We start from the raw sequence: 24,572 nt of genomic DNA, 5'->3' as shown, positions 1-24,572 counted from the left end.
AGAGCTATTTTCCATGATAGCATTTCCTGACAGAATCACACATTGCTAATAGCCAAACAGAAGTGAAATATCTGAGACTTTGTCCTTTCAGTACAGAATTCCAGTCCAGATAAAATAGCTGTAGCAGCCTTTGAAATGCACTGGGCAGCAATATAAGAAAGCCTTGGTACTGAGAAATGATAATATTTACTAGGAAAAGTTAATCTGCATATATAAAAACCAAAACACAAAATATAACATGGAATTAAATGATGGTTTAAATTAACTTACTCTATAAATATACGTACATATTTGTGCATATATTTTTTTTTAGATATAAGGAAGTGTTAGTCAATAGATAATGTACACTCAGTAAAATACAGTAAAATGTGGATTCTTTTACAGGTGGATTTATTGGGAGTAAGAAATGAAAAATAAAAATACTTAAGATGATTCAAACAAAATATAAAGAGTTCAAGAGAAAAAAAAATGCTAACACTTTCCACACGAGCTGAGAATATAAAATCAATGTAGTTGCACAAGATGGAGAACAATAGTATTTGTTTGAAGATATTGTCTCTTGTCATTGTATTGGGAAGGAAGGCTGTATAAAAGGTCAGGCAGGTACCATTGTCTCACACAATGCATGCCAGCAGAGAACTGAACCGAATGTTTTCAGAAGGAAATATTGGGGGGTTGAAGAGAGGAATAAGACTATATTTGATACAGTGAAGAGAAACAAGTTAGGTTCTCATAAAGCACAGTTTTGGTCTTGCTTTCATCTGCCCAAAGCAATGCAGACTGCCCGTAGTTGAAATGGCGTGAGAACAAACACAGGTAAAGCTCTGGGTGCTGACATTTTTCAGCATTACATATATTGCCTGGACCATCTTCCAGAAGAACTGAAAAACAGCAGGGTTAAAATCCTGGTATCTTGTCTACGTTCACTCTCTTGCCAATATACTGGCCTCCTGAAAGAAGTCCAATGTTTATTGGAGTCCGTTAGTTCTTTTAAAAGTCCTCTTCTTCTTCCTGTTCTCTGCTTCATTTTCCCTTATTTCAGAGAGTTGTCCGTGATATCTTGCAAGCAGGGGTCTTACTTTAGAAAATCTTCAGAGAATCTGCGGTTATGGACTTTGTTGTCTCTTCTGCTGAAGTAACTGCATTGGTGAGAGGCTGTGGAACTTATCTGACCCATTGTCGCAGTGGTTGTCCATCCTTCTACTGCTCTGGTCACTTAGTATCTCACCCTGAAGCCCTCAGGCTCCCGTGATATTTCATACTACAGAGAATTTGGACAAGAAAAGAAAGAGTCTCTGTGTCAGAAAGCTCCTTTCTCAGAAGAGTTCAGCACATGGTAACCCTCTCTCTAAGTGACCCAATAGCCCTCAAGGAAAATCAAATGTATTTTACAGGCAGATTTTAATCACTGAAAAGTTGACATCTTCGGAAAGTGAGAAATGGCAAAATCCATGTGAATCTCATCAATCAAATAACTAAATAGATGTTTTTCTTCTCTTAACTGGCAGCTTCTTAAAAGCGGGGTGTTTTTGTTTTTTAAATATAAGGTTTCCGTGTTGCTTTTATCACGGATTAGGCCTCAATTTTGCAAAACACGTAAGTGTATTACAATTAAACAGAATTTCTTCCCTAAACAACTTTTTGCACCGCAGAGGTGGAGATAAAATGTCATTTACATGAGTTTTGAATGGACAACATGCTTCCCATTTACTAGATGCATGCAGAACCCAGCAAATCAATCGTATCACAGTGTAGCAATTCTCAAGCCCCTGCTCCCTCCCACAGCTCCCTTGCAGAGTTCAAGAATAAAACAGGCAGCTTTTTCTGAACAGACCTTCCAGCTAATGACATGCTTCTGCTGAACAGGCTCCGCTGGGCTATTTCAACGCAAGAGCTACACTAGCTTTTTCATGGCACTTTACCCCTTTGCAATGCTGCAGCAACTGCAGAAGCTCTTGCTGTGAACTAGGCAGTGGCAGAGCAGCAGGGAGGACACTGAGCCTCTGGGCAGCTGTGCCAGCTTAAGCTGACTGTGAGTCTTGCATGAGGCTGTGACCTGGAAGTGCCACTGCAGCACCTATTGACACTACAGCTGGCTTAAAAGAAGCACAGGTTGTTGCAGGCTGTGATGCCCACACGCGTGCTTGTGCTGAAGGATGTGTTCATTTAATGCAGGCAAATGTCGTATGACACAGCAGACCACTGGGCAGCCAAACTGTTGCTTTAACTCTTGCTTTTCACATATCCCTCTGGTGACCCAAAGATGACTACTGGGGCTGTAGAAATGTCTTCATAAGATGAGCAGTGGTCTTTTTATTAGGGAATCTTTTTTCAGCTGCAGCTACAGTTGTTTGGTTGCCTTTATACTGCTTTGGCCTTCTTGATCAAGGGAGGATGGACAGAATGGCATTTAGGTTCCAATAATGTCTGTAGCCCACAACACTATAGTTCAGGAATGCAACTCCCATAGGTCTGTGTGAACTACTTACCATATCATCATAATCCCTCTCCGGAAAACGACGTCCGTTTGAGGAACGCATCTCATATGGGTTGTTTGGCTGATATCCTGGGTTCGCGTGGCCTGAAGTGGTCTGGACTCTGGGGAACATCGTTGTCTGTCTGTCATCAGAGGTATTTGGGTTGGCATATCCTGACTTTATCAGTTTCTTCTTCTCTGGATCTTGTTTGTGTTTGGCTCTTCAGAGGAAATGAAAGAACAAAGGAGGTTTTAAAAGACCTTTTGGTGTGTCATACTTATTGAGTAAGCCTAACTTACTGAGTTGTCCACTTCCACCTTATTTTGAATGCTCAGTCCTATTCTGAAACATGCACCAGATTTTTCTAGCACACCTATTGCAAAACCCTTGTTATCATTGACAGAGTGCAAAATTTGGCATCTCTTACCATAGATGGGGATAAGCTGCTAGAGAGACAAGGGGGACTTTGACCTCTTTCACTAGTTCCTAGAGTGAAGGAATTTCCTTGACCACCATTAGCTCTAATTGTCTATTCAGATGAAGAAATGAGGCACTCATTAGGCCCAGTTAAGAAAAGTTGCTTTTGCGCCTGCAGCCAAAGCTGGACACTCAAATGATACATTTGAATTGCCTGTGATCACAAGTCCATACATTGCACACACACAGAGCACCAGCTTGTGCACCAGCTGCCAGGTTATGCCTGCTACGGGTGGTCTTGTAGGCATCTTTACATGGGCAGCACTGAAGGCAAAGGCAGAGGAATTGCTTGAGTGTTTTTATATTTTATTGTGTGGAGAGAAGTGAGGAGGTGCAATTACAATTGGGAATTTGCCAGTACACCAGGAATAGCAAGCTTTAAAAAGATGTTTAGCTGGAAATGCCACCTGTATTGAGCTGAAAGGGGCATGCTAGGCCTTCAGCTGAGGTGCCAGCAAGGCAAGCTGCAGAGCGTGTGAATTTTGACCACACAGTCTTCTGATATAAGCATCCTTCTTCAGATTGATCCAGATGCCATATCAGTACTGGCTAGGTCAGGATTAAGATTAATGGTCAGGTGTGTATTTTGAAGGACTTGGCTGAAGCTTTCATGCTCAGATTCATAGCAGGAGAATAAATACTTCTGGGGAGAGCACATAGGCAAAACCAAATTTTAATGGCTATATGACTTAAATGAACTTGTCTCCCCAACTAGGTATGCAACCACATTCACAGCCCTGCCCCTCTCTAAATTTCTGTTTAGTTTTCCAGGAACCTGCAGCAATGCAGCTTCTATTCAATCCCCAGAAATAATCTTACCTTACTGAAACAATAGTGATCACTATCACTAGAATCAGGATAATTGCTCCAAACACTGTACCCACTATTATAAGGATAAGTTCACTATCTGGAAAAAAACAAACAAGAAACACCAACTGAAAACTCATGGTAAATATTGCAATCCAAGTCATGTCCCAAGATTGAAAGAGAGAGAAAGACAGAGAGAAAGAAGGAAAGGAGGAAAGGAAGGAAATGGGGGAAGGAAAGGAAGGAAGGGAGGAAGGGAGGAGGGATGGAAGGAAGGAAGAGAAAGAGAGAGAAAAAGGAGGGGAGGGGTGGGGAGGGGAGGGGTGGGGAGAGGAGAGGAGAGGAGAGGAGAGGAGAGGAGAGGAGAGGAGAGGAGAGGAGAGGAGAGGAGAGGAGAGGAGAGGAGAGGAGAGGAGAGGAGAGGAGAGGAGAGGAGAGGAGAGGAGAGGAGAGGAGAGGAGAGGAAAGGAAAGGAGAGGAGAGGAAAGGAGAGGAGAGGAAAGGAGAGGAGAGGAAAGGAGAGGAGAGGAAAGGAGAGGAGAGGAAAGGAGAGGAGAGGAAAGGAAAGGAAAGGAAAGGAAAGGAAAGGAAAGGAAAGGAAAGGAAAGGAAAGGAAAGGAAAGGAAAGGAAAGGAAAGGAAAGGAAAGGAAAGGAAAGGAAAGGAAAGGAAAGGAAAGGAAAGGAAAGGAAAGGAAAGGAAAGGAAAGGAAAGGAAAGGAAAGGAAAGGAAGGAAAGGAAAGGAAAGGAAAGGAAAGGAGAGGAAAGGAAAGGAGAGGAAAGGAAAGGAAAGGAAAGGAGAGGAAAGGAAAGGAAAGGAAAGGAAAGGAGAGGAAAGGAAAGGAAAGGAAAGGAAAGGAAAGGAAAGGAAAGGAAAGGAAAGGAAAGGAAAGGAAAGGAAAGGAAAGGAAAGGAAAGGAAAGGAAAGGAAAGGAAAGGAAAGGAAAGGAAAGGAAAGGAAAGGAAAGGAAAGGAAAGGAAAGGAAAGGAAAGGAAAGGAAAGGAAAGGAAAGGAAAGGAAAGGAAAGGAAAGGAAAGGAAAGGAAAGGAAAGGAAAGGGATTATATTCATTCCCAGGCTCCTGGTGTTGTCTCAGTACAACCGCCTTTGGACACAGAAAGATGTAAATGAAGAAAATTATCTGCATTGAAGACCGTCTCTTCAGGATCACTATTTTGATCCCAGCTCAGGTTCCTAAGCCCATGCACTGAATGGCTTCACACATAGTTGTTTCAGTATAGCTGAGGGACAGGGACAACTGGGAGGGCATAGGGGTTGCTTAAACTATTATTGCTGTTAAAATATGTAGTTAGGTGTCAAATAAGCTCTTTCCATGCTTATGGCACATAAGGCACCCTGATTTGGGATGTCTATTATCTGTCACTATGAACACTGCATAAATACCCCATATCTGAATAAATGTTTGGCAAGGAACATTCATTTTCATTGATCTTGCTGCAGAAACAGAATAACTAATGGAGGAGAACTGGGATTCTGTATATCTTCGTTCAGCTGTGAACAGAATTGCTACTAAAAACTGGTCCTAGCTCTGCCTAGCCATGGTAAAAGGAAAAAAAAATAGAAGAATTGTGTCCTGCAGGGCATAATTTCAAGATAAGGGTGTGAAGAGTAAGACAGTCTCTTGAGCTACCCAACTTTACTGGTGACAGCTACTTGAAGATCCCAGTCTGGATTTATGAGTCTGCCATTCAGTATACTAAATGCCTATACTGAAGATACACAACAAGAAAACACCAACTGTGCCATGACCAGCAGAACAATTCAGCACATTTAATCATAGGAGCATACAGTGAGACAACGTGGAATATGATTTCTCAAAAGAATGTTATGTCAAACATATGTAATGTATCCTTGATTATTCTCAGCAAACTTTTTACATCAGTACCCACCAAGTGCCATATGGAGAAGATGAGGATATTAATGGTGTTTATTATTAACATGTCCCAACTTCATGTTTAAATTCACAATGTGTTGATTTTGTGGCAACTTAACATTTCCATTTGCTTTATGAAAATGGCCTTAAAATCCCCAAAACTTTCCCTAGAAAAATATGTTCCATATGATGAATAATATCCTTCCTGCCAAACATTAACACTTGGCAAGATTGTCTGTGCTGCACTACAGCCACCATTAGCCAATCTCAAAAACTTTCAGGCAAAACCAGAAGAAAACCCTTGAAGATCTCATAGCTGCCGACACAGGTATGTTAAACATGTATAAGTTTAAGAATGCAGCAGTGTGAGACTCCAAAGGGCCACATGAGGATATACACCTTTTGCTCAGATAAAGCCAAAAGAGTTCTGAGAAGTGATGAACCATAACCGTTCATTTTTCAACCTGCCTTTGACTGTATTAAATGTTCTGAGTTTAGGCACATGCAAATGCTAAAAGGCATGAAAAATGTCCTCTCCTAATTTATACAATGGTGGAAACTGGATAAGGTGCAGAGAACAGCTGCAAAACTGACTCAGAAAAGGGAAGAAGCTTTGGAAGAGCAGTCTGGTTAACTTGTCCAGATGATTACAATTGTGGAACAACACAGTTGGGACCATCACCTCTTCACTAGTATAGAATACCGGATACTATGCAGTGTTGCTTGCAAGGTAAAGCACAAAAAAGAACTAGTGATTGGATATTAAAGCAGAAACCTTTCTAATGACAGTAATCCACTGACATTTTAATAGAGGGAGTGATTAACTACAGGAGAATCTAATCCATTAGTGGTGCTGAGTTCAGCATTGCATGTCTTTAGATAAGGACTAAATGTTTTTCTATCAAATAACCTGTGTTTGACTAAAAACTACCAGGCTTAATGCAGAGGTCATTAGAGGAAATGCTACTGTCTGAACATGAGTTTCAAGAGGATTTTTCTTTCCAGGCAACAGTGGAATTTATCTCTTTTTTTTTTTTTCTAACATTTTCCTGCTATCAATACAGGACAGTGGCACCCCTAAAAGCTACTACTTGTTATTTTTGTTATCTCAGCCATATTAAACATTACTGGATATTTTTCCATGCTGTAATTAAAAATCAGAAATTTTTGTACTTACTGTTCTTGCAGTTCTCTCCAGAGTAGCCCACTGAACAACTAGATGAGAGAAAAAAGGGGAGAAAAAGAAAAGGAGAATGTCATTAACAAGATGATCACAAAAGATTTCCACTTTTTATGAGCAATTTCTCTGCAAATATATACTATATTTCCACCTTTTATCTACAATTTCACTGCAAACAGTTTTCCTCTTTAATGCTATCTTAATATTGAATTGTTTAGTTTCATTGTTAGGGTAAAACCACCCGAGATTTTCAGAATGATTGGTGAGCTGGGCACTCAAAGTTTCAAGTTCTCAGCCTGAAAAATGTTAAAAGAGCCTAATTTCTCCAAAGAACTAAACCTTATACCTCTGAACCACTCAGAATTGCTACCTACTGTCTTTATCAAAAGCCTCAGTATAAGGTCTATAATGACTGGCATCTCTTTATCTTCCTTCCTTACTAGTTTCTCATATTTAAAATATATTGTCTTTATGATAGGAAGTGTTCAGTGTGTAGCAGCAATAACTACAAAAAGAGCTCAATTAATGGATATGGGTAGTAAGGTCCCTCTGCTTATCAATGGGAGCAGAGCACAACCAACCACCTATTCACCTTCACCATCAAACAACACTGCTTTGTTCTGATCTGGAGCTGACAGAAATTCCCCCAGACAGAAACCCAAGATGAAATAACATAGGTCTGAAAGTCATCAGGAAACAGAGTCCCCACTGATATCAGTGCAATCTTTCCAGGGATTTGAGGCAAGTCTTGCTCTAATGCTTGTTGCTTACTAAATGCTTCAGCATACCAGTTCCCATGGCTCAAATACTCTGCGAGAATAGTTTAATCTTTATGTGGGCAACCCATAAAATAAGCATGAAGTAGTTTAGCCTCTTTACTGACTCACAGATGATCTTGGATCTCCATCATTTTCCTCTGAGTTATTATGACTGACACCAATGGCTAATGCCAAGCAGTTAAAAAGCCATGACTTGTGACACCATGGGAATTTGTCCACCTGCTAACCACCTTAGGCACCTCTCTGATTCACATAGCTGCAGCCTGTTTTTCTAGACTGAAGGCGACCCCATTTTGATGTTCTTCTCCCCTATCTTTGCCTAGAACACAGGAAAGCAAGAAAAAGCTGAGTACTCACGATACACATTTTGCATTCTTCTTTTCAAAGTTAGGTAAGCATTTGCACACTGGAACCCCTTTTTCCTTTGCACAGTACTCATTTTCTTCTGCAGAACAGTCTTCACTACAATCTGTATTTTCAGAGGGAAAAAATACAGACTGAATTGAAGATAGCCCTAAAAAATCACACCAGAGGAAATTCTGCCCCCATTTTTTTTTAATTGCACTGTACACACACACACAACTTTCTTGTGCTTCAAAGCACCAGAATGGCTTTTTTAGGGCTATACCTATGTAAAACAGAAACTGAAATACAAAAGCACAAAATTAAAAGTAAACAGCCTTTGTTTAAACCATCCAGCTTCATTAGAACGGAAATCTGTCTAGGCTGCATCTTACATAGGCAAGCAATGACCTGCAGTTTGATCTCACAGCAGATCTTTTGTATTGCAACTGATCTAAAACTGGAGCAGATTTAGACAGGTTAGGGGCCACAAAGGCCTACACTGGTTTACATCTCACTGGCCTTTATTGTAGCCAGCTTTCATGATTTTATCATAAGTGTTTGCAGTATTTGTTGTTTTTCTTAAAACCTCGCATCTTAGGCTTTTTTTTTCTGTAGTGTGCAAATTTTAGTTTTCGTAAGAAGAAAATAAGGTACATCTCAGGGATGTGGAGGATAACTAAAAATATAGAATACTCATTAAAAGATTCAAAACCAACAGGCAAATAAAACCCCCAAAACTAACAGTTCCTAAAAATAACATAAATCATTCTTCCCACAAAAACCTGTCTAAACACAGGTAATGCAATCCCAGAACCACCAAGAAGGGTCAGAGCTTTAACAGATCATTGTAGTGCATCATGAGACTTCCAGCTCTGTCAGTGTCCCTGTAGTTGCCTCCAGGTAGCATGTAGAATTTATTCCCAAAATATGTCCTAGTGGAGAAGGCTGTGAATATAGGATTCAGTTTGTTCCATCCTTTACCTGTTTAGGTTTCAATTCTTACCAAGAGTTCAACAATGCATTTAGAGTTGCCCACTCACAGATTTCAGTGATAATTTTCTCAGGTTTTAGTAGTGTATTCTACTGGAATAGAATTAGGGATGTGTTTAAAATGAAATGTGAGAATGTGTGTCTATGGCTTTCTTAATAAGAAACACATTCCCTGATCTTTAGAAGTCGGCACGTTTGCAGACCACCCTTTTCAAATAGGGACTGAGACAGGGAATAACCAGGCCAGTCTTTCAGGGCTAGATGAAGTAGCAAAGTTCTTACCTGAACAAGAACGATCATCCCATTCTGTCTTTGAGAAACCATTTTTGCATATGCATTTTGGAAACACATTTTCTTTGCAGTGTGTGGTTTGGGTATCACAATTAAAAACTTCACAATAGGTTGTAGCTTTAAAAGAGAAACAGTCAGGAAGAAAACTGAATACTAATAATATCATTTCATAGAAAGTGGTGTGCTTGCTCAGTAAATCATAAACCAATTATATAACAATTCTGAAAAAAACTTTTAAGTCCTTTTTTTGGAACATCAATACTGTAGGCATTTGGACCAGCCCTTTCTTTTCACTTGAGCTTTACTAGTTAAGGTCCTGTTTCCATCCCATCTTCTGATGTTCTGTTTCTCAGCCTCCTACAACTGTCTCCAAACCTTTCTGTCCACCAGACGATGAAGAGGGAAATTCTACCCGTAAGTTCATATTCTGAACACTGACTTTCTGGCTCACCTTTAAAAAAACTATAGAAAACCCCTAGCACTATTCCCTTAGGTTTTTTCTACAACTGAATTGTGAGACCCAGATCCCATAGAGTTCTACACAGACAAAAATGTTTATGAGCATGTAGCTTGCTTCCTTTAGCATTATTAGTATGCTGTTTGCTCAGCATGTTGCTCTTTAGATCCCTGTCCCAGTGGTGGCAAAGGTTTACAAAGCTTAATGGGTGGCATGCAGTACGGGGATGTGATTGCACTGGTGCTTTGTGAACTCTCAGGTTTTTTTCTATTTCTCCCTTACTTTTAGGACTATCACACAGGAAATGTCATGGTTGAGGTGGATACAGTCACCTTCATAGACCAAATCAGGCTACAAGCTGTGAAACGGACTCCTTTAATTCTTAGCTATGCCTTTTAGGACAGCTGATTTCAGAATAGGATCATATTTTTTAAAAGAGAGAAAAAAATCCGAATTTTATTTAGAAAATCATTCTCTGAGTATTCCACTTTTAGTAATGCAAGACTTTACCGGTTTAGCCAATGAATCACTTAGCTCAGCACCTAATTGGTGAGGCCTCATTTCAGTTACCATGTTTAATTATGGAAGAAGTCTAAAAAGAGTTTCATCCTATTTTGCCAGTAAAACATTGGCTTATTCTCAGAAGCACAGTATATGTCTGTATATATTTTGTCCTGATTTTCCAGCCACTTAACACTCAGCAGGTTAAAAACATGCCAGTGCTTACCTGGGAATAAGTATTTTCCTCCCCTCTTTCCACAGGAAGTAGAAAGCCTTAACAAGACAAAAAAGCCCAGCACTGAATGGTTGAGTCTTCAAAATTACCTAAGATTGAACATTCAGCTCCTTAACGTCAACAAGGCTTATGCTCTGATGGGCTTTGCTGCACACAGAAATGTTCCAACCAGCTTTGAAGATAGGAATCTCTGTTTCTACTGATTATTTACTTCCACAGTAAGGAATTACTTACATGAGTAGTCAGAGACATAGGTTGACTTTTCTTCTGCAGCCTTTATTACAGAATTAACTGTCTTATTGTCCACCATTGTGTTCTCCATAAACAGGTTTGCCACTGTTACTTTCATTCGAAGAGAAGCTCTGCTTTCTTCTTGCGGTCTGAAAAGTACAGATAGCATCATTTTAAAGTCTCATATAATCCATATGGGTAGCAAGCTAGATGCAAAGACAAGAGAAGATTTCTGCCAAAGCTCCCTCTCTCCCCTAGCTTCCTTCATCCCACAATGTAGGTATTTGTTAAGACACCTGAAAATGAGTTCAAGTCTTGCTCCGGAATACATTAATGGCCATCTTTCCAGTAGATCCAGATACAAATAGGTAGCTGATAAGCAGAGGCTGTTGGACTTCATCATGCCTTCATATGCTCTTGGCACACAACTGATATTATTTTACTGGACTAACCTCAAGCCAACGGCAGTGTGGAGGACCTAATCTGTTAAACCCTAACTTTTACATGCTCGCATCAGCCTGTGACATCATCCGGGCATGACGTGGAGATCCCACCCTGAAGCATGGTGAGGCTAATTCAGGGTATGACTGCAATGAATTCAGAAGGGTCTGTTTGCGGTGTAGAGGTATCTAAGCTAACTGCACGCTAGCTGGATTGGGTTCAGCTGGACAGCAGTCTCCCTGGGGTGAGGCGGAGAACAGCAGTGACCTCCCTGTTCTTCAGCTGAAATTCGCACTGCTGGGATATGCACATAAATAGCTTTAAGTGTATTGCTGTAGTGACTTAAGATGTTACTGTGCCCCATGTGTTTGTCACAACCCCTCTGCTGGAAGTTACTGCCCTCTAACTCTGCTGGAACAACAGCATTCTTAACTGTTTCATTCATGGGGTTTGCTGAACAGGTTTACACTGCTGCGTGTACTAGCATGCCAGGTTTTGTTTGCTGTGGGTTAGGGAGCACTCACAGAAGAAGCTGGCAGAGCTCTGGGGGCAGTAACCTGTAACAGATGAGGATGGGAAGAGAGGGACACCTTACAGTGTCCACCTGGATCACCGAAGGACCTATGCCCACAGCAACAGTCACCACAGCCCTTTCAATAACATCTTTGCTCAGCCTGCCATCAGGAGAGACCAGCAAATGCAGAGTAAGACACAGTGAGCTTCTGTAATGAGGATATTTCTAAAGTTAAACTAGGACTCCAAGCTGTACCTGTCCATAGGAGTGTTAGAGTTAATTGTTACAATTTCAGACACGTCAGATAGCACAGGGACTGCTAGTTATAGCACAGTGCTACATCCTACATGGTGCTTAAAGTGGGGGATCTACTGCGGAGGTGTCATGGCCAGCCCACTTCACAGATGTATTGGAAATCCATGGGGTAAAAATGGTTCCAACATGCCACAGACTTTAAAAATACAAGAAGAATGCTCTCATTTAACAGGAGGTGTACTGAAATGAACTCATACTATATCCTTTCTTGAACTGAGTACTCCATGGGAAACAGATTAAAATGAGGTGTGTGGGAAACACACACTAAGCAAAAACCAAACTAGCAAACTTACTGAATTTTCACAATGACAGTCTGTTCAAAGTCCATTAAAGAGCTGAAGGCATCCTTAAACTGTAAAAGATAAACGAACTGGAGTTAAAGGCAAGCAGAAACATAGACCAAAATCACATGAAGCAGCTGTAAAGCTTTAATCCAGAATATGCTGCTATAGGCACAAATAAAGCAAGCTCATCTGTCACAACCACTGTGCAAGGTACTGCAGAAGAGGAATGGTGGGGTGATTCTGTAAAACAGGGAATACAGGAGAGCAGTGAAGGGATGGAGAGACACGAGTTGAATGTCAAATATCAGGCAGTGCATTAAGGTTGACTGGCTGGATAGCTAGCTACAGATACTCCCTTGCAGACTCATCACTTAGAAGGACGTCTCTGTGGTACCAACCTATGGACAAGTAGAGGGAAGAGGGAGAAATAGGCATCCTTACAGATGGCATGTGTCCCTAAGACGCAGTGAAGTGGGATCATCAGGGGTTGATCTTGTGGGGAGAAGCACAGCACTGGTGAAAGCACTGGGGGTTGGATGGGGTCAGTAGAAAAGTCAACACTCTCCCTTATCCTGTGTGAAGCAGGGAACAACTGGTAGAGGCAGCTGCCTCCAACTGCCGTGCAAGCAGGAGGCACCATGAGAAAAGGATAAGATGTCTAAGTCAACTGAAATGAAAGACAAACTATCCTCCTTTAAAATAAAATAAAAATTATTTTCTATGCTACTTTCACTTTTGCTTACTATTACATATCTATTTTACTGCTGCACATCATGCACTTCTGTAGCCATGTCATGAAAAAATGTTGGACAAAAAAATTGAGGAAAATATTTTTTAACATTCTGAAGGGACAATTTTTTGTTACTTTCTGATAAAACATTCATAGGAAGCAATATAATAACATGAAGATTTTGATAATAATTTTTAATTAATAATATTTAGTTAATATTTTTGATCAGCTCTCAAGTAGAGGTGCATACCTCTTCTTCCTTACTTCTTGAAAGCGACATAAGCAAATACACTTGTCCAATATGGTGGTATAAATTAAACTGTTCATCTTCTTTCTCCAAGAAATCCATTACAAGATTTTATCTATAATCATGGAATGCTCAAAATGTGTAATATCTATTTCACTAATAGCATTAAAATACTAAAACCCGTATGCTTATGGAGAAGATTATTGTTTAGGTATTTAGACACAGGTTGAGAGCCATTCTGAAAGTTTGTGCTGTGTGGAAATGATAGCTTTCTTTAAAAAAAACCTATACTTTTTCATTTTTATTCATACCACTAGCATTATTGAGCCCTCAGCAAACAGCAGAGATCAGAAAGTAAATGGGTTGGAAAACTTCGCTCAGCCCCATGGTTTCTGGAGAGGGGATGTGAAAGACACAATTTCTGTGAAAACTTTCCAAAATAGAAGTGGCACTAAAAATGCAGATATTACTTATTTCATCCCTCCACTTTGTACTCATCTGAGGGCAAAATTCAAGTCTTTTATGAATTGGTCAAAACTAGTGTGAAGCGTTCTTTGAAAGAAGTAGATTTCTCAAGTTAAACTATCCTAAGCTCCATATTAAAGGCAGCATGTATCCCCTCTGTCTGCATGATATTCAGAAAAACATTAAATATACAGGAAAGGTTTAAAAAATTGTCACTCACAAACTTTGTTACATTTTGGTACACCTCTTCATACTGCACAGAGTTTAAAATTTGAACACTATTACTGTAAAGTCCTTCCAGTGTAATGACCCCTGGGAATAGTTTCCCTGGAATGAGAACAGAGATTATGAATTAATTAGAAAGCATTCAACAAAGTCAGGTTTCACCTTGGACTTCTCCTTCAGAGATGGGGAAATACAATGCAGAAATCAATCAGCACTATTTTTCATATACTGGAGGAATCAGTAGGAGGCAAACGTTTGCTCAATCAATTCAGCCACAATGGGGGATGTACTCTGTCTACCTGGGAAGCAGACATGATCCTGGGCTCGACCACACTGGCCAGACTATGCAACTAAATAACATTAAACTGTAAGCATGTCCTGAAGCTAACAAGACTCCATTCTCAGGTGTTACAGCATTTAATGAGAAAATACCTTTGTTAAGGGCTTCAGATTTGCAGTTGCAGCCACTAAGCAGCTAACATAGTTCACCATATCTGAGAAAGTGATTCAGAATCTACCTGCTTCTTTAGGCTCACAAGTAAATTTGAGAATCCTGCCTGCTGGCACTTAAACAAGAAGCCCCATTTGCTCACATGCTTTGCCGTTAGCAGCATCTCAGAGACACAGTTCAACAGGACTGCGATGAGTGTTTAGTATCAAGCTGGTTGTTCAGAGGTCTTCAAGTGTTTGTGCCTTTTTAAATCCTGGCCATTAATACTGATGTCAGGTTTACACTTGCATTTTTTCCTGCTCTTCACTCATTTTAATCTCCAGCACCCCTGACAGAGAACTCATGTTCTTTTCCTAGCATATTTTTTCTTTTCCTAACAATTTTGGCTGTTACTGTTTTGTGAGATAACAATCTAGGTCATTGTAGCAGTGGCTGTCTGCAAAGCAAGGCATTATTCAGCAGTCACTTTCCCAGACTGATTATGTTTTCAGTTATAACATGAGAACAAGAGATATGGCAAGAAAAATTCACCGGAGAAGTTAGCTGTGAAGTAACTAAAAATATAGATTGCCCTTCTGCAACTCACCTCTGTGACAATCCTTGTTCCTGTAGTAGAATCCATATTGGCACTGGCAGGTAAAAGTGCTATTTAAAGCAATGCACGTAGCCAATTTTTGTCCACAAGGGTCTGGGTTGCAGAAGTTCCCTGACACAAAGATGAAAGATATCGATGTCAGGATTTCTATGAAAAATATTACTATTTAATCATGGTTATGCTGAGGCCATCGAAGGCAACATGGTATGATGCCTCAAAACCTTTCCCAATCCTGCTTCTACCTTGCCCTGTACTCTAGCCAGTGCCTTGCCCTTATTTACTGCAGTCTGTTGCTCAGAGTGATTTACCCTGCATGCCTGCCTGGGATATCTCTTCTCTCGCAGCCTCTCTCTTCACTTAATTTGCTCTCTCCCTGCAAATTTTCTCTGTCCAAAAGCTCTGCAGGCTCCTCACATCTCTTCCTCTCCCTCAATGCCAGGCTTGTCATTGCTACCCCAAGACCAGGGCATAGTCCTTGTTTCCGCCCTCACAGCATCTTCTGTGTACCCAGAGCATCCTGTGGCTTATGCCTCTGTCCAGAGCCAGCCCAGGTACTAGTTGCACTACAGGAAAACTTCCAGCTAATCCTTCCTTGAAAATAATCCTGTGAGAGACTAGCCTGGAAACATGCACAGCAATAAGAAAGAGGAAAGTCTTAGGAAGGTGTGAGAGCAAATCCACCAGAAAAAAAGAAATTTAGAGAGCAGTAGGATATTACAATTATCTCAAATATATTTGAAATTTAATTTTTTATAGGGTATGCTTTTTGCCTAAAATGGTGACAGTTTTACTTTCTCTAAGTAATTAAATATTCTGTAAGGATTTTAAATTACATATTACAAATCTTTAAAAAATATATTGGTTTATAAGTAACTAAAAGTTATATTTCAATATATGTTACCTATAGGATAATAATTCCAGATCTGTTCCAAGTCACAACATTCTATTTTTAACCCTGCCTGGTTTCTTTCACTTAAAACCACAGATACATTCTCATAGATGAGGTAGAGATTTTCAGCACAATGGGGAAAAAATACAGTAACACTCTTTTACCCCTCCAAAAGTAGAGAGAAAAAAACATAATGAACTTTCATTGGCTAGAGGACTTATCTCCAGATATTTCATTTCCAGAGATCCTACTGAAACCAAGTACTTTTTTAGAGGCAGACACCCCAAGTAGAAAGCAACAAAGCTTGTGAAAAGATCTTCAACACATTCCCCTTGCAGCAAAAGCCAGCAGATGAGAGTGGACAGTAGAAACAGCGTTGACTGGAGCACTCTCTCTGACCTGGAATATCCCAGTGCGATAGGGGCTTTCAGGGGCACGGAGGATTCATGGAAGGGATTGCTCTGTGGTTCCAGCCACTGTCCCTGGCAATCAGCTTCATGCTGGTGTGTGCCCTGGCTCCTTCCCTGCCCGTGCTCCCACAAGCCATAGGAGCATCTCCCCTGCAAGAGGAACTCGGCAAAACACGGGCAGGAGAACACGTCCCTGCCCATGGGGCTGCAGAGCTCCCTTGGAATGAGTTACTCCAATCTGTCCTCATAAGGGCCTGCCGGGGGGCATTTTGCTCCTTACCTGAAGTTGTTTGGGTTGTTGTTGCAGATGGATTGGGAGTTTCTGTAGGGACACTTTCTGATGAAGGGAAAAGAAGAGAGATGATAGCACTGATTAGTGTTGGGTGGAGGAAATGTCTTGGGGAACTCTGCGTCTGTGTGCAGGACAAGCTCTGAGCAGGTAAGTGAGGGACCTGCGTGGGGGGACTGAGCAGACGCAGCCCTGGGCAGCCCTGCCCTGCCTCTGGGCTCTCCCTGGCCATGATGCCTGTGCAGTCTGACGTGCCCATGACCTGTTCTCCTCCAGATCCCAGGGCCTGACCACGTGCCTCACACGGGCAGTCTATTGTCCCCAGCTCAACTGCACTTGCTGGCCACAGGCGCTCGGCCACCGGCACACGCGTGTCTCCCTGCAGGAAAGCTCCCTCCACCTGCCCAAGGCAGCACCACAGAGCCAGCACCGACTGCCAGAGCAGGCGGAGGGTGCCATCAGACTGCACACAGCCTGCACACCCTCCGCTCCCCATAGTGACCTTCTCCCCAATATCATTTAGGAGAAAGTCTCAGGCAGCCAGTCTTTCCAGCTGGTGGGCAGGTGTCATGGGAAAGTGGGGTGCCAGTAGGAAGGATGCACTCATCCAAGATCACAATGCAGGAAGAGCTGAGGGGGTGGGCAGGCTTCCCATCCTCACAGTGACCCCAGAAGGAGCTTTGACCCTCTGGGAGGGGGCTCTCCAGCACCCCACTGAGACATGGCTTGCAGGGGCACGGAGGATTCATGGAAGGGATTGCTCTGTGGTTCCAGCCACTGTCCCTGGCAATCAGCTTCATGCTGGTGTGTGCCCTGGCTCCTTCCCTGCCCGTGCTCCCACAAGCCATAGGAGCATCTCCCCTGCAAGAGGAACTCGGCAAAACACGGGCAGGAGAACACGTCCCTGCCCATGGGGCTGCAGAGCTCCCTTGGAATGAGTTACTCCAATCTGTCCTCATAAGGGCCTGCCGGGGGGCATTTTGCTCCTTACCTGAAGTTGTTTGGGTTGTTGTTGCAGATGGATTGGGAGTTTCTGTAGGGACACTTTCTGATGAAGGGAAAAGAAGAGAGATGATAGCACTGATTAGTGTTGGGTGGAGGAAATGTCTTGGGGAACTCTGCGTCTGTGTGCAGGACAAGCTCTGAGCAGGTAAGTGAGGGACCTGCGTGGGGGGACTGAGCAGACGCAGCCCTGGGCAGCCCTGCCCTGCCTCTGGGCTCTCCCTGGCCATGATGCCTGTGCAGTCTGACGTGCCCATGACCTGTTCTCCTCCAGATCCCAGGGCCTGACCACGTGCCTCACACGGGCAGTCTATTGTCCCCAGCTCAACTGCACTTGCTGGCCACAGGCGCTCGGCCACCGGCACACGCGTGTCTCCCTGCAGGAAAGCTCCCTCCACCTGCCCAAGGCAGCACCACAGAGCCAGCACCGACTGCCAGAGCAGGCGGAGGGTGCCATCAGACTGCACACAGCCTGCACACCCTCCGCTCCCCATAGTGACCTTCTCCCCAATATCATTTAGGAGAAAGTCTCAGGCAGCCAGTCTTTCCAGCTGGTGGGCAGGTGTCATGGGAAAGTGGGGTGCCAGTAGGAAGGATGCACTCATCCAAGATCACAATGCAGGAAGAGCTGAGGGGGTGGGCAGGCTTCCCATCCTCACAGTGACCCCAGAAGGAGCTTTGACCCTCTGGGAGGGGGCTCTCCAGCACCCCACTGAGACATGGCTTGCAGGGGCACGGAGGATTCATGGAAGGGATTGCTCTGTGGTTCCAGCCACTGTCCCTGGCAATCAGCTTCATGCTGGTGTGTGCCCTGGCTCCTTCCCTGCCCGTGCTCCCACAAGCCATAGGAGCATCTCCCCTGCAAGAGGAACTCGGCAAAACACGGGCAGGAGAACACGTCCCTGCCCATGGGGCTGCAGAGCTCCCTTGGAATGAGTTACTCCAATCTGTCCTCATAAGGGCCTGCCGGGGGGCATTTTGCTCCTTACCTGAAGTTGTTTGGGTTGTTGTTGCAGATGGATTGGGAGTTTCTGTAGGGACACTTTCTGATGAAGGGAAAAGAAGAGAGATGATAGCACTGATTAGTGTTGGGTGGAGGAAATGTCTTGGGGAACTCTGCGTCTGTGTGCAGGACAAGCTCTGAGCAGGTAAGTGAGGGACCTGCGTGGGGGGACTGAGCAGACGCAGCCCTGGGCAGCCCTGCCCTGCCTCTGGGCTCTCCCTGGCCATGATGCCTGTGCAGTCTGACGTGCCCATGACCTGTTCTCCTCCAGATCCCAGGGCCTGACCACGTGCCTCACACGGGCAGTCTATTGTCCCCAGCTCAACTGCACTTGCTGGCCACAGGCGCTCGGCCACCGGCACACGCGTGTCTCCCTGCAGGAAAGCTCCCTCCACCTGCCCAAGGCAGCACCACAGAGCCAGCACCGACTGCCAGAGCAGGCGGAGGGTGCCATCAGACTGCACACAGCCTGCACACCCTCCGCTCCCCATAGTGACCTTCTCCCCAATATCATTTAGGAGAAAGTCTCAGGCAGCCAGTCTTTCCAGCTGGTGGGCAGGTGTCATGGGAAAGTGGGGTGCCAGTAGGAAGGATGCACTCATCCAAGATCACAATGCAGGAAGAGCTGAGGGGGTGGGCAGGCTTCCCATCCTCACAGTGACCCCAGAAGGAGCTTTGACCCTCTGGGAGGGGGCTCTCCAGCACCCCACTGAGACATGGCTTGCAGGGGCACGGAGGATTCATGGAAGGGATTGCTCTGTGGTTCCAGCCACTGTCCCTGGCAATCAGCTTCATGCTGGTGTGTGCCCTGGCTCCTTCCCTGCCCGTGCTCCCACAAGCCATAGGAGCATCTCCCCTGCAAGAGGAACTCGGCAAAACACGGGCAGGAGAACACGTCCCTGCCCATGGGGCTGCAGAGCTCCCTTGGAATGAGTTACTCCAATCTGTCCTCATAAGGGCCTGCCGGGGGGCATTTTGCTCCTTACCTGAAGTTGTTTGGGTTGTTGTTGCAGATGGATTGGGAGTTTCTGTAGGGACACTTTCTGATGAAGGGAAAAGAAGAGAGATGATAGCACTGATTAGTGTTGGGTGGAGGAAATGTCTTGGGGAACTCTGCGTCTGTGTGCAGGACAAGCTCTGAGCAGGTAAGTGAGGGACCTGCGTGGGGGGACTGAGCAGACGCAGCCCTGGGCAGCCCTGCCCTGCCTCTGGGCTCTCCCTGGCCATGATGCCTGTGCAGTCTGACGTGCCCATGACCTGTTCTCCTCCAGATCCCAGGGCCTGACCACGTGCCTCACACGGGCAGTCTATTGTCCCCAGCTCAACTGCACTTGCTGGCCACAGGCGCTCGGCCACCGGCACACGCGTGTCTCCCTGCAGGAAAGCTCCCTCCACCTGCCCAAGGCAGCACCACAGAGCCAGCACCGACTGCCAGAGCAGGCGGAGGGTGCCATCAGACTGCACACAGCCTGCACACCCTCCGCTCCCCATAGTGACCTTCTCCCCAATATCATTTAGGAGAAAGTCTCAGGCAGCCAGTCTTTCCAGCTGGTGGGCAGGTGTCATGGGAAAGTGGGGTGCCAGTAGGAAGGATGCACTCATCCAAGATCACAATGCAGGAAGAGCTGAGGGGGTGGGCAGGCTTCCCATCCTCACAGTGACCCCAGAAGGAGCTTTGACCCTCTGGGAGGGGGCTCTCCAGCACCCCACTGAGACATGGCTTGCAGGGGCACGGAGGATTCATGGAAGGGATTGCTCTGTGGTTCCAGCCACTGTCCCTGGCAATCAGCTTCATGCTGGTGTGTGCCCTGGCTCCTTCCCTGCCCGTGCTCCCACAAGCCATAGGAGCATCTCCCCTGCAAGAGGAACTCGGCAAAACACGGGCAGGAGAACACGTCCCTGCCCATGGGGCTGCAGAGCTCCCTTGGAATGAGTTACTCCAATCTGTCCTCATAAGGGCCTGCCGGGGGGCATTTTGCTCCTTACCTGAAGTTGTTTGGGTTGTTGTTGCAGATGGATTGGGAGTTTCTGTAGGGACACTTTCTGATGAAGGGAAAAGAAGAGAGATGATAGCACTGATTAGTGTTGGGTGGAGGAAATGTCTTGGGGAACTCTGCGTCTGTGTGCAGGACAAGCTCTGAGCAGGTAAGTGAGGGACCTGCGTGGGGGGACTGAGCAGACGCAGCCCTGGGCAGCCCTGCCCTGCCTCTGGGCTCTCCCTGGCCATGATCCCTCATAGGTTTCATGTTTTCCGTTGTGGTCCTTCTCCCACACCCTGGTTTTATGCTCCTTCCCACCAAGAGCATTTTTGTCCCCTTCTTGCCTTCCCCCTCTAGTCAATTGTAGCATGCTGAGTTGTTGGCACATGGATGTCGTCCTGCAAGATGCTCCTTCTGCCTTCCTTAGGCATCACAGCAGGGCCATTGCTGGTTGTCAGAGCATAGTCAAGGATACCCCTTCAGTTTGCACATATGGTCATGCCTGAGGGCTAGCAGAGTTCTAGTCTGACCTTGTGCTACTCTTGCAACCTTCTCTTGCAATTTCAGTTTGCTTTTCTCATCCCATATACAAGCAGTGCTTTTACCATCATGTGTCTTAAATCATTGCTCTTTTTTTCATTAGATTTACGTTACTTTGCACTCCACATTTAATATGTTCACAGTGACTCTTCAGACTCTACTCTAGACTTCAGCTAAATCCACAAAGAATGTATTTGCTGCAAGATACGCATATATAGATATTTTGCAGCTGTGGAAGATGCTCTCAGGAGAAGCATCATTAAAAACCCGATATGGACTCTTTCAGAGCAGCAGTGGAAGAATGACTGCCTTTGCTAACACCTTCTCCTATGTTGTAACAAATTCAAATGGACATTCAAAGCAGAGTATTTTTATTCAAAGAATGCATATTCTGCTAAATTATCATCAGTATAATGAAGACCCTTTTTCCAGGACTACACTTCCATGCCGGTAATACAGTATACATTATTTTTTGTCTTTTTTTTTTTTCCATCGTTGTTATAATTCTTTCTGAATTAAGAGAAACTTGGCTGATAACAGATAAGATTTGAAGGAAATTTTCCTCACATTTTGTTTTCAGCATTACTTGTTACAGTGTTTAGTCTTCTGAAGTATTTTATCTATTTATTTTTAGAATGTTTATTTTATATTTAAACTGTGCCATTCTTAACTCTTGATATATGGAATGTTTTGCAGTATTTTTGTCTAGAATTAAGAAAAACAAAAATAAAATAGCCTTGCTGATAAATGTGTGATACCATCAAATGGCCAGTTTGGATCATGTAATCTAACTTTAATCTGAATTAGGTAATACATGAGTTAGGAATAAACATATTTCCTCTGAGTTAATGCTGCTGCAATCATAATTTAATCCAAGTCATTAACAGCATGCAGCTGGAGGATTAATGTATTTGTGGCTAAAATGTTCGTCGCTAACACATTCTTATAGCTGGTATATTAAAAAAATATTGCAAACCTCAAGAAACGTTTGAAAAATAGACCCCGCTTTTCAAGAGCATTGTAGAGCTTTGAAAATTCAAAGTGAGATAAATTTTAGAAACTTTTTTCTTCTGATCAATAAAGCAGACATAAAAGAGGCATATCAAAGAGACACCTGAAGTAATCAATTAGCGCCCTCTAGGTGAAGAGGAAACACAAGCAATTGCGCCAGTTCTCTGCCAAGGCTTCTGCCTCCACTGGGCACTGACACCTACAGGCAGCATTATTTGTTCCCATCAATGTGAAGAAATTTACACTTTTCCTATAACCCTGCTAATATGAATCTATGTTGGCCACAGGCCATGGTTTAGGAGTATTAGAATCACAGAATCATTTAGGTTGCAAAAGATGTTGAAGGTCATCGAGTCCAACCACGAACCTAACACTGCCAAGTCCACCACTAAACCACGTCCCCAAGTACCACATCTACGTATCTTTTAAATACCTCCAGGGATGGTGACTTAACCACTTCCCTGGGCAGCCTGTTCCAATACTTGACAACCCTTTCAGTGAAGAAATTTTTCCTAATATCCAATCTACACTGCCCCTGGTGTAATTTGAGGCCGTTTCCTCCGTTCCTATCACTTGTTACCTGGGAGAAGTAGAGAGTGATAAGGTCTCGTCTAAGCCTCCTCCAGACTAAACCACCCCAGTTCCCTCAGCCGCTCCCCACAAGACATGCTTTCCAGACCCTTCACCAGCTTTGTTGCCCTTCTCTGGACACACTCCAGCACCTCCATGTCTTTCTTGTAGTGAGGGGCCCAGAACTGAACACAGTATTTGAGGTGTGGCCTCACCAGTGCTGAGTACAGGGGCACGATCACTTCCCTACTCCTGCTGGCCACACTATTCCTGATACAGGTTTAGACTGCCTTCTCAAAATGGATGTTGGGGCAGTACCCTCTTACAGGGCTAGTCCTTAGTCTACAACAACTGTTAGCCTTGTAGAGGCTCTGGCTAACAGTTGCCCAGGAGTACCCTTTGGACTCAGGAAGAATTGCATCCGTGGTGACAGAAGAGCACATGAGCCGCAATTGAAACTTGCTGATGGGCTTGTCAAAGGAAACCTGAGCAAAGGTAGCTATTTTATGGCGCTCTCTGCTTATACTCAACCTTCTGTGCAAGGAAACAAGATGTGTTAATAGACTTAGGCGTTTACTAGAGAGATAAAGAAATGGATGTTACAACTGAGGTTATGGAATAACAGAGACATCTGGCTGCTGAGCAGGACAGGATCTCTGCCAGGACTATTCAAATAGACATATCTTTCAAAGCTTTTACACTGTTTGCTTAGAATGAAAGAGGTTTCTGGGCATGCCCATTCTGATGCAAAGTCGGTTCAAGTAAGTGAAAGACTCACATTGCATTCAGTAGCTCTTGGGTCAAGATTTTTCACATCTTGCTGTCACCCACAAGCCTCCAAACAGAAAACCAACCGACAACCTTGAAGAGGTCTATGTTTATGATTTATAGTTAAAAATTGGTCTGTAGCATGTTGTAGATGTTGCTGGAAATACATATGCTCACTCACCATAGTCAACAGAGACCCACAACCGCCTGTCACCATTTGCAAGCTTAATAGTATCAGTGAAGCTCTTCATTTGCCTCTTATCTCTGTAATTTTATCTCCATATTAGCTGGGAGTTCCTGTCCTCTCGCAGCTTCAAGACACCTCAGAACTCTTCATATTGTTGCCTTAACTCTACTTCTAATAATGCATTTGCTCCCTCATATTTGTCACTGAATACTGGGCACAGGCAATTTTGGGCGGAGGCTCTGGCCCACAACTACCAAGTTTGTCACAATGCCAGAGAAAGTAGTAAGTGGCTTAAGGAATGACATCTGCCCTTCTGTTTGAATAGACCATGGTGTGACCCTCTGCCCCCCAAGTTGGTGGTGAAGTTCCTGTTAATTAATTTCAACAGGAGGGAGCAAATGTTCTGCGAGCCAGCTCAGGTGGTGCTACTTTCCAGACTAATTGTTTAAGGAGCCCCTGACTGGAAGGCCAGCAACAGCACTCCTTTCCCTGGGTACTGGGATGGAACAGTTGCACCTTTGTTATGACTATAATGGAGCTGGAATTACCTGGGTTTTATGTGCAGGTCCTGAAAACTGCTCTTGAAATAGGCTAAATTAGATTAATCACAAGCACCAGTGATTTTGCATTGTTCTGTGAACAAGTAAAACTGTTGGCTTGCAGTGACACTTTTCATTGTTAATTAATTAAAACCTAGACATGCTGAATTGCGTATTGCCACTGACTTCCAGTCTCTCAGCACCTGCTGAAAGTAGGCAATTCATTCACTGCTACAGAATAGCTGCCCTGATAAGTCCCAGAACAGAAGATAGTGTTTCTTACCTTTCGAAAGGCTCAACAGCAGGGTGAGCAACACAGTGAGGAATACACGGTATCTCATTGCTGCTTCCGTTGCTGCTGCTACTTGCTGCTAAACCTAAGAGAAAGTGTTTTTCTCTTCTGGTGTCAGCTCATTTAAGGTCCCGGCCACAGGTAGAGAGTTCAGCCCTGAGCT

At 43.9% G+C, this 24,572-nt stretch overlaps 1 protein-coding gene across 2 annotated transcripts; it reads right to left on the bottom strand.

The window, feature by feature from the left end:
* MUC13 (mucin 13, cell surface associated) lies at positions 1–24,572 on the bottom strand. Of its 2 annotated transcripts, none has more exons than XM_075093006.1 (16): positions 24,401–24,572; positions 20,510–20,566; positions 19,510–19,566; positions 18,510–18,566; positions 17,510–17,566; positions 16,510–16,566; positions 14,922–15,041; positions 13,880–13,986; positions 12,227–12,285; positions 10,667–10,812; positions 9,231–9,356; positions 7,971–8,082; positions 6,832–6,869; positions 3,774–3,861; positions 2,490–2,697; positions 1–1,261 (listed from the first exon to the last, which is right to left on the bottom strand). In XM_075093006.1, exons 1-16 carry the CDS (start codon positions 24,456–24,458, stop codon positions 1,217–1,219), a joined length of 1,392 nt encoding a protein of 463 aa, XP_074949107.1. In that variant the 5' UTR covers positions 24,459–24,572; the 3' UTR covers positions 1–1,216. The 2 variants fall into 2 exon arrangements, with proteins under 2 accessions (XP_074949107.1, XP_074949106.1); XM_075093005.1 differs by having other exon boundaries at positions 12–1,261; positions 14,922–15,077; positions 24,401–24,537.

Source organism: Phalacrocorax aristotelis, chromosome 5 (assembly GCF_949628215.1).
Source record: "Phalacrocorax aristotelis chromosome 5, bGulAri2.1, whole genome shotgun sequence".
Lineage (NCBI taxonomy): Eukaryota > Metazoa > Chordata > Aves > Suliformes > Phalacrocoracidae > Phalacrocorax > Phalacrocorax aristotelis.
Note: the sequence above shows the minus strand (reverse complement) of the source record. Positions and strands in the feature narration are given on the sequence as shown.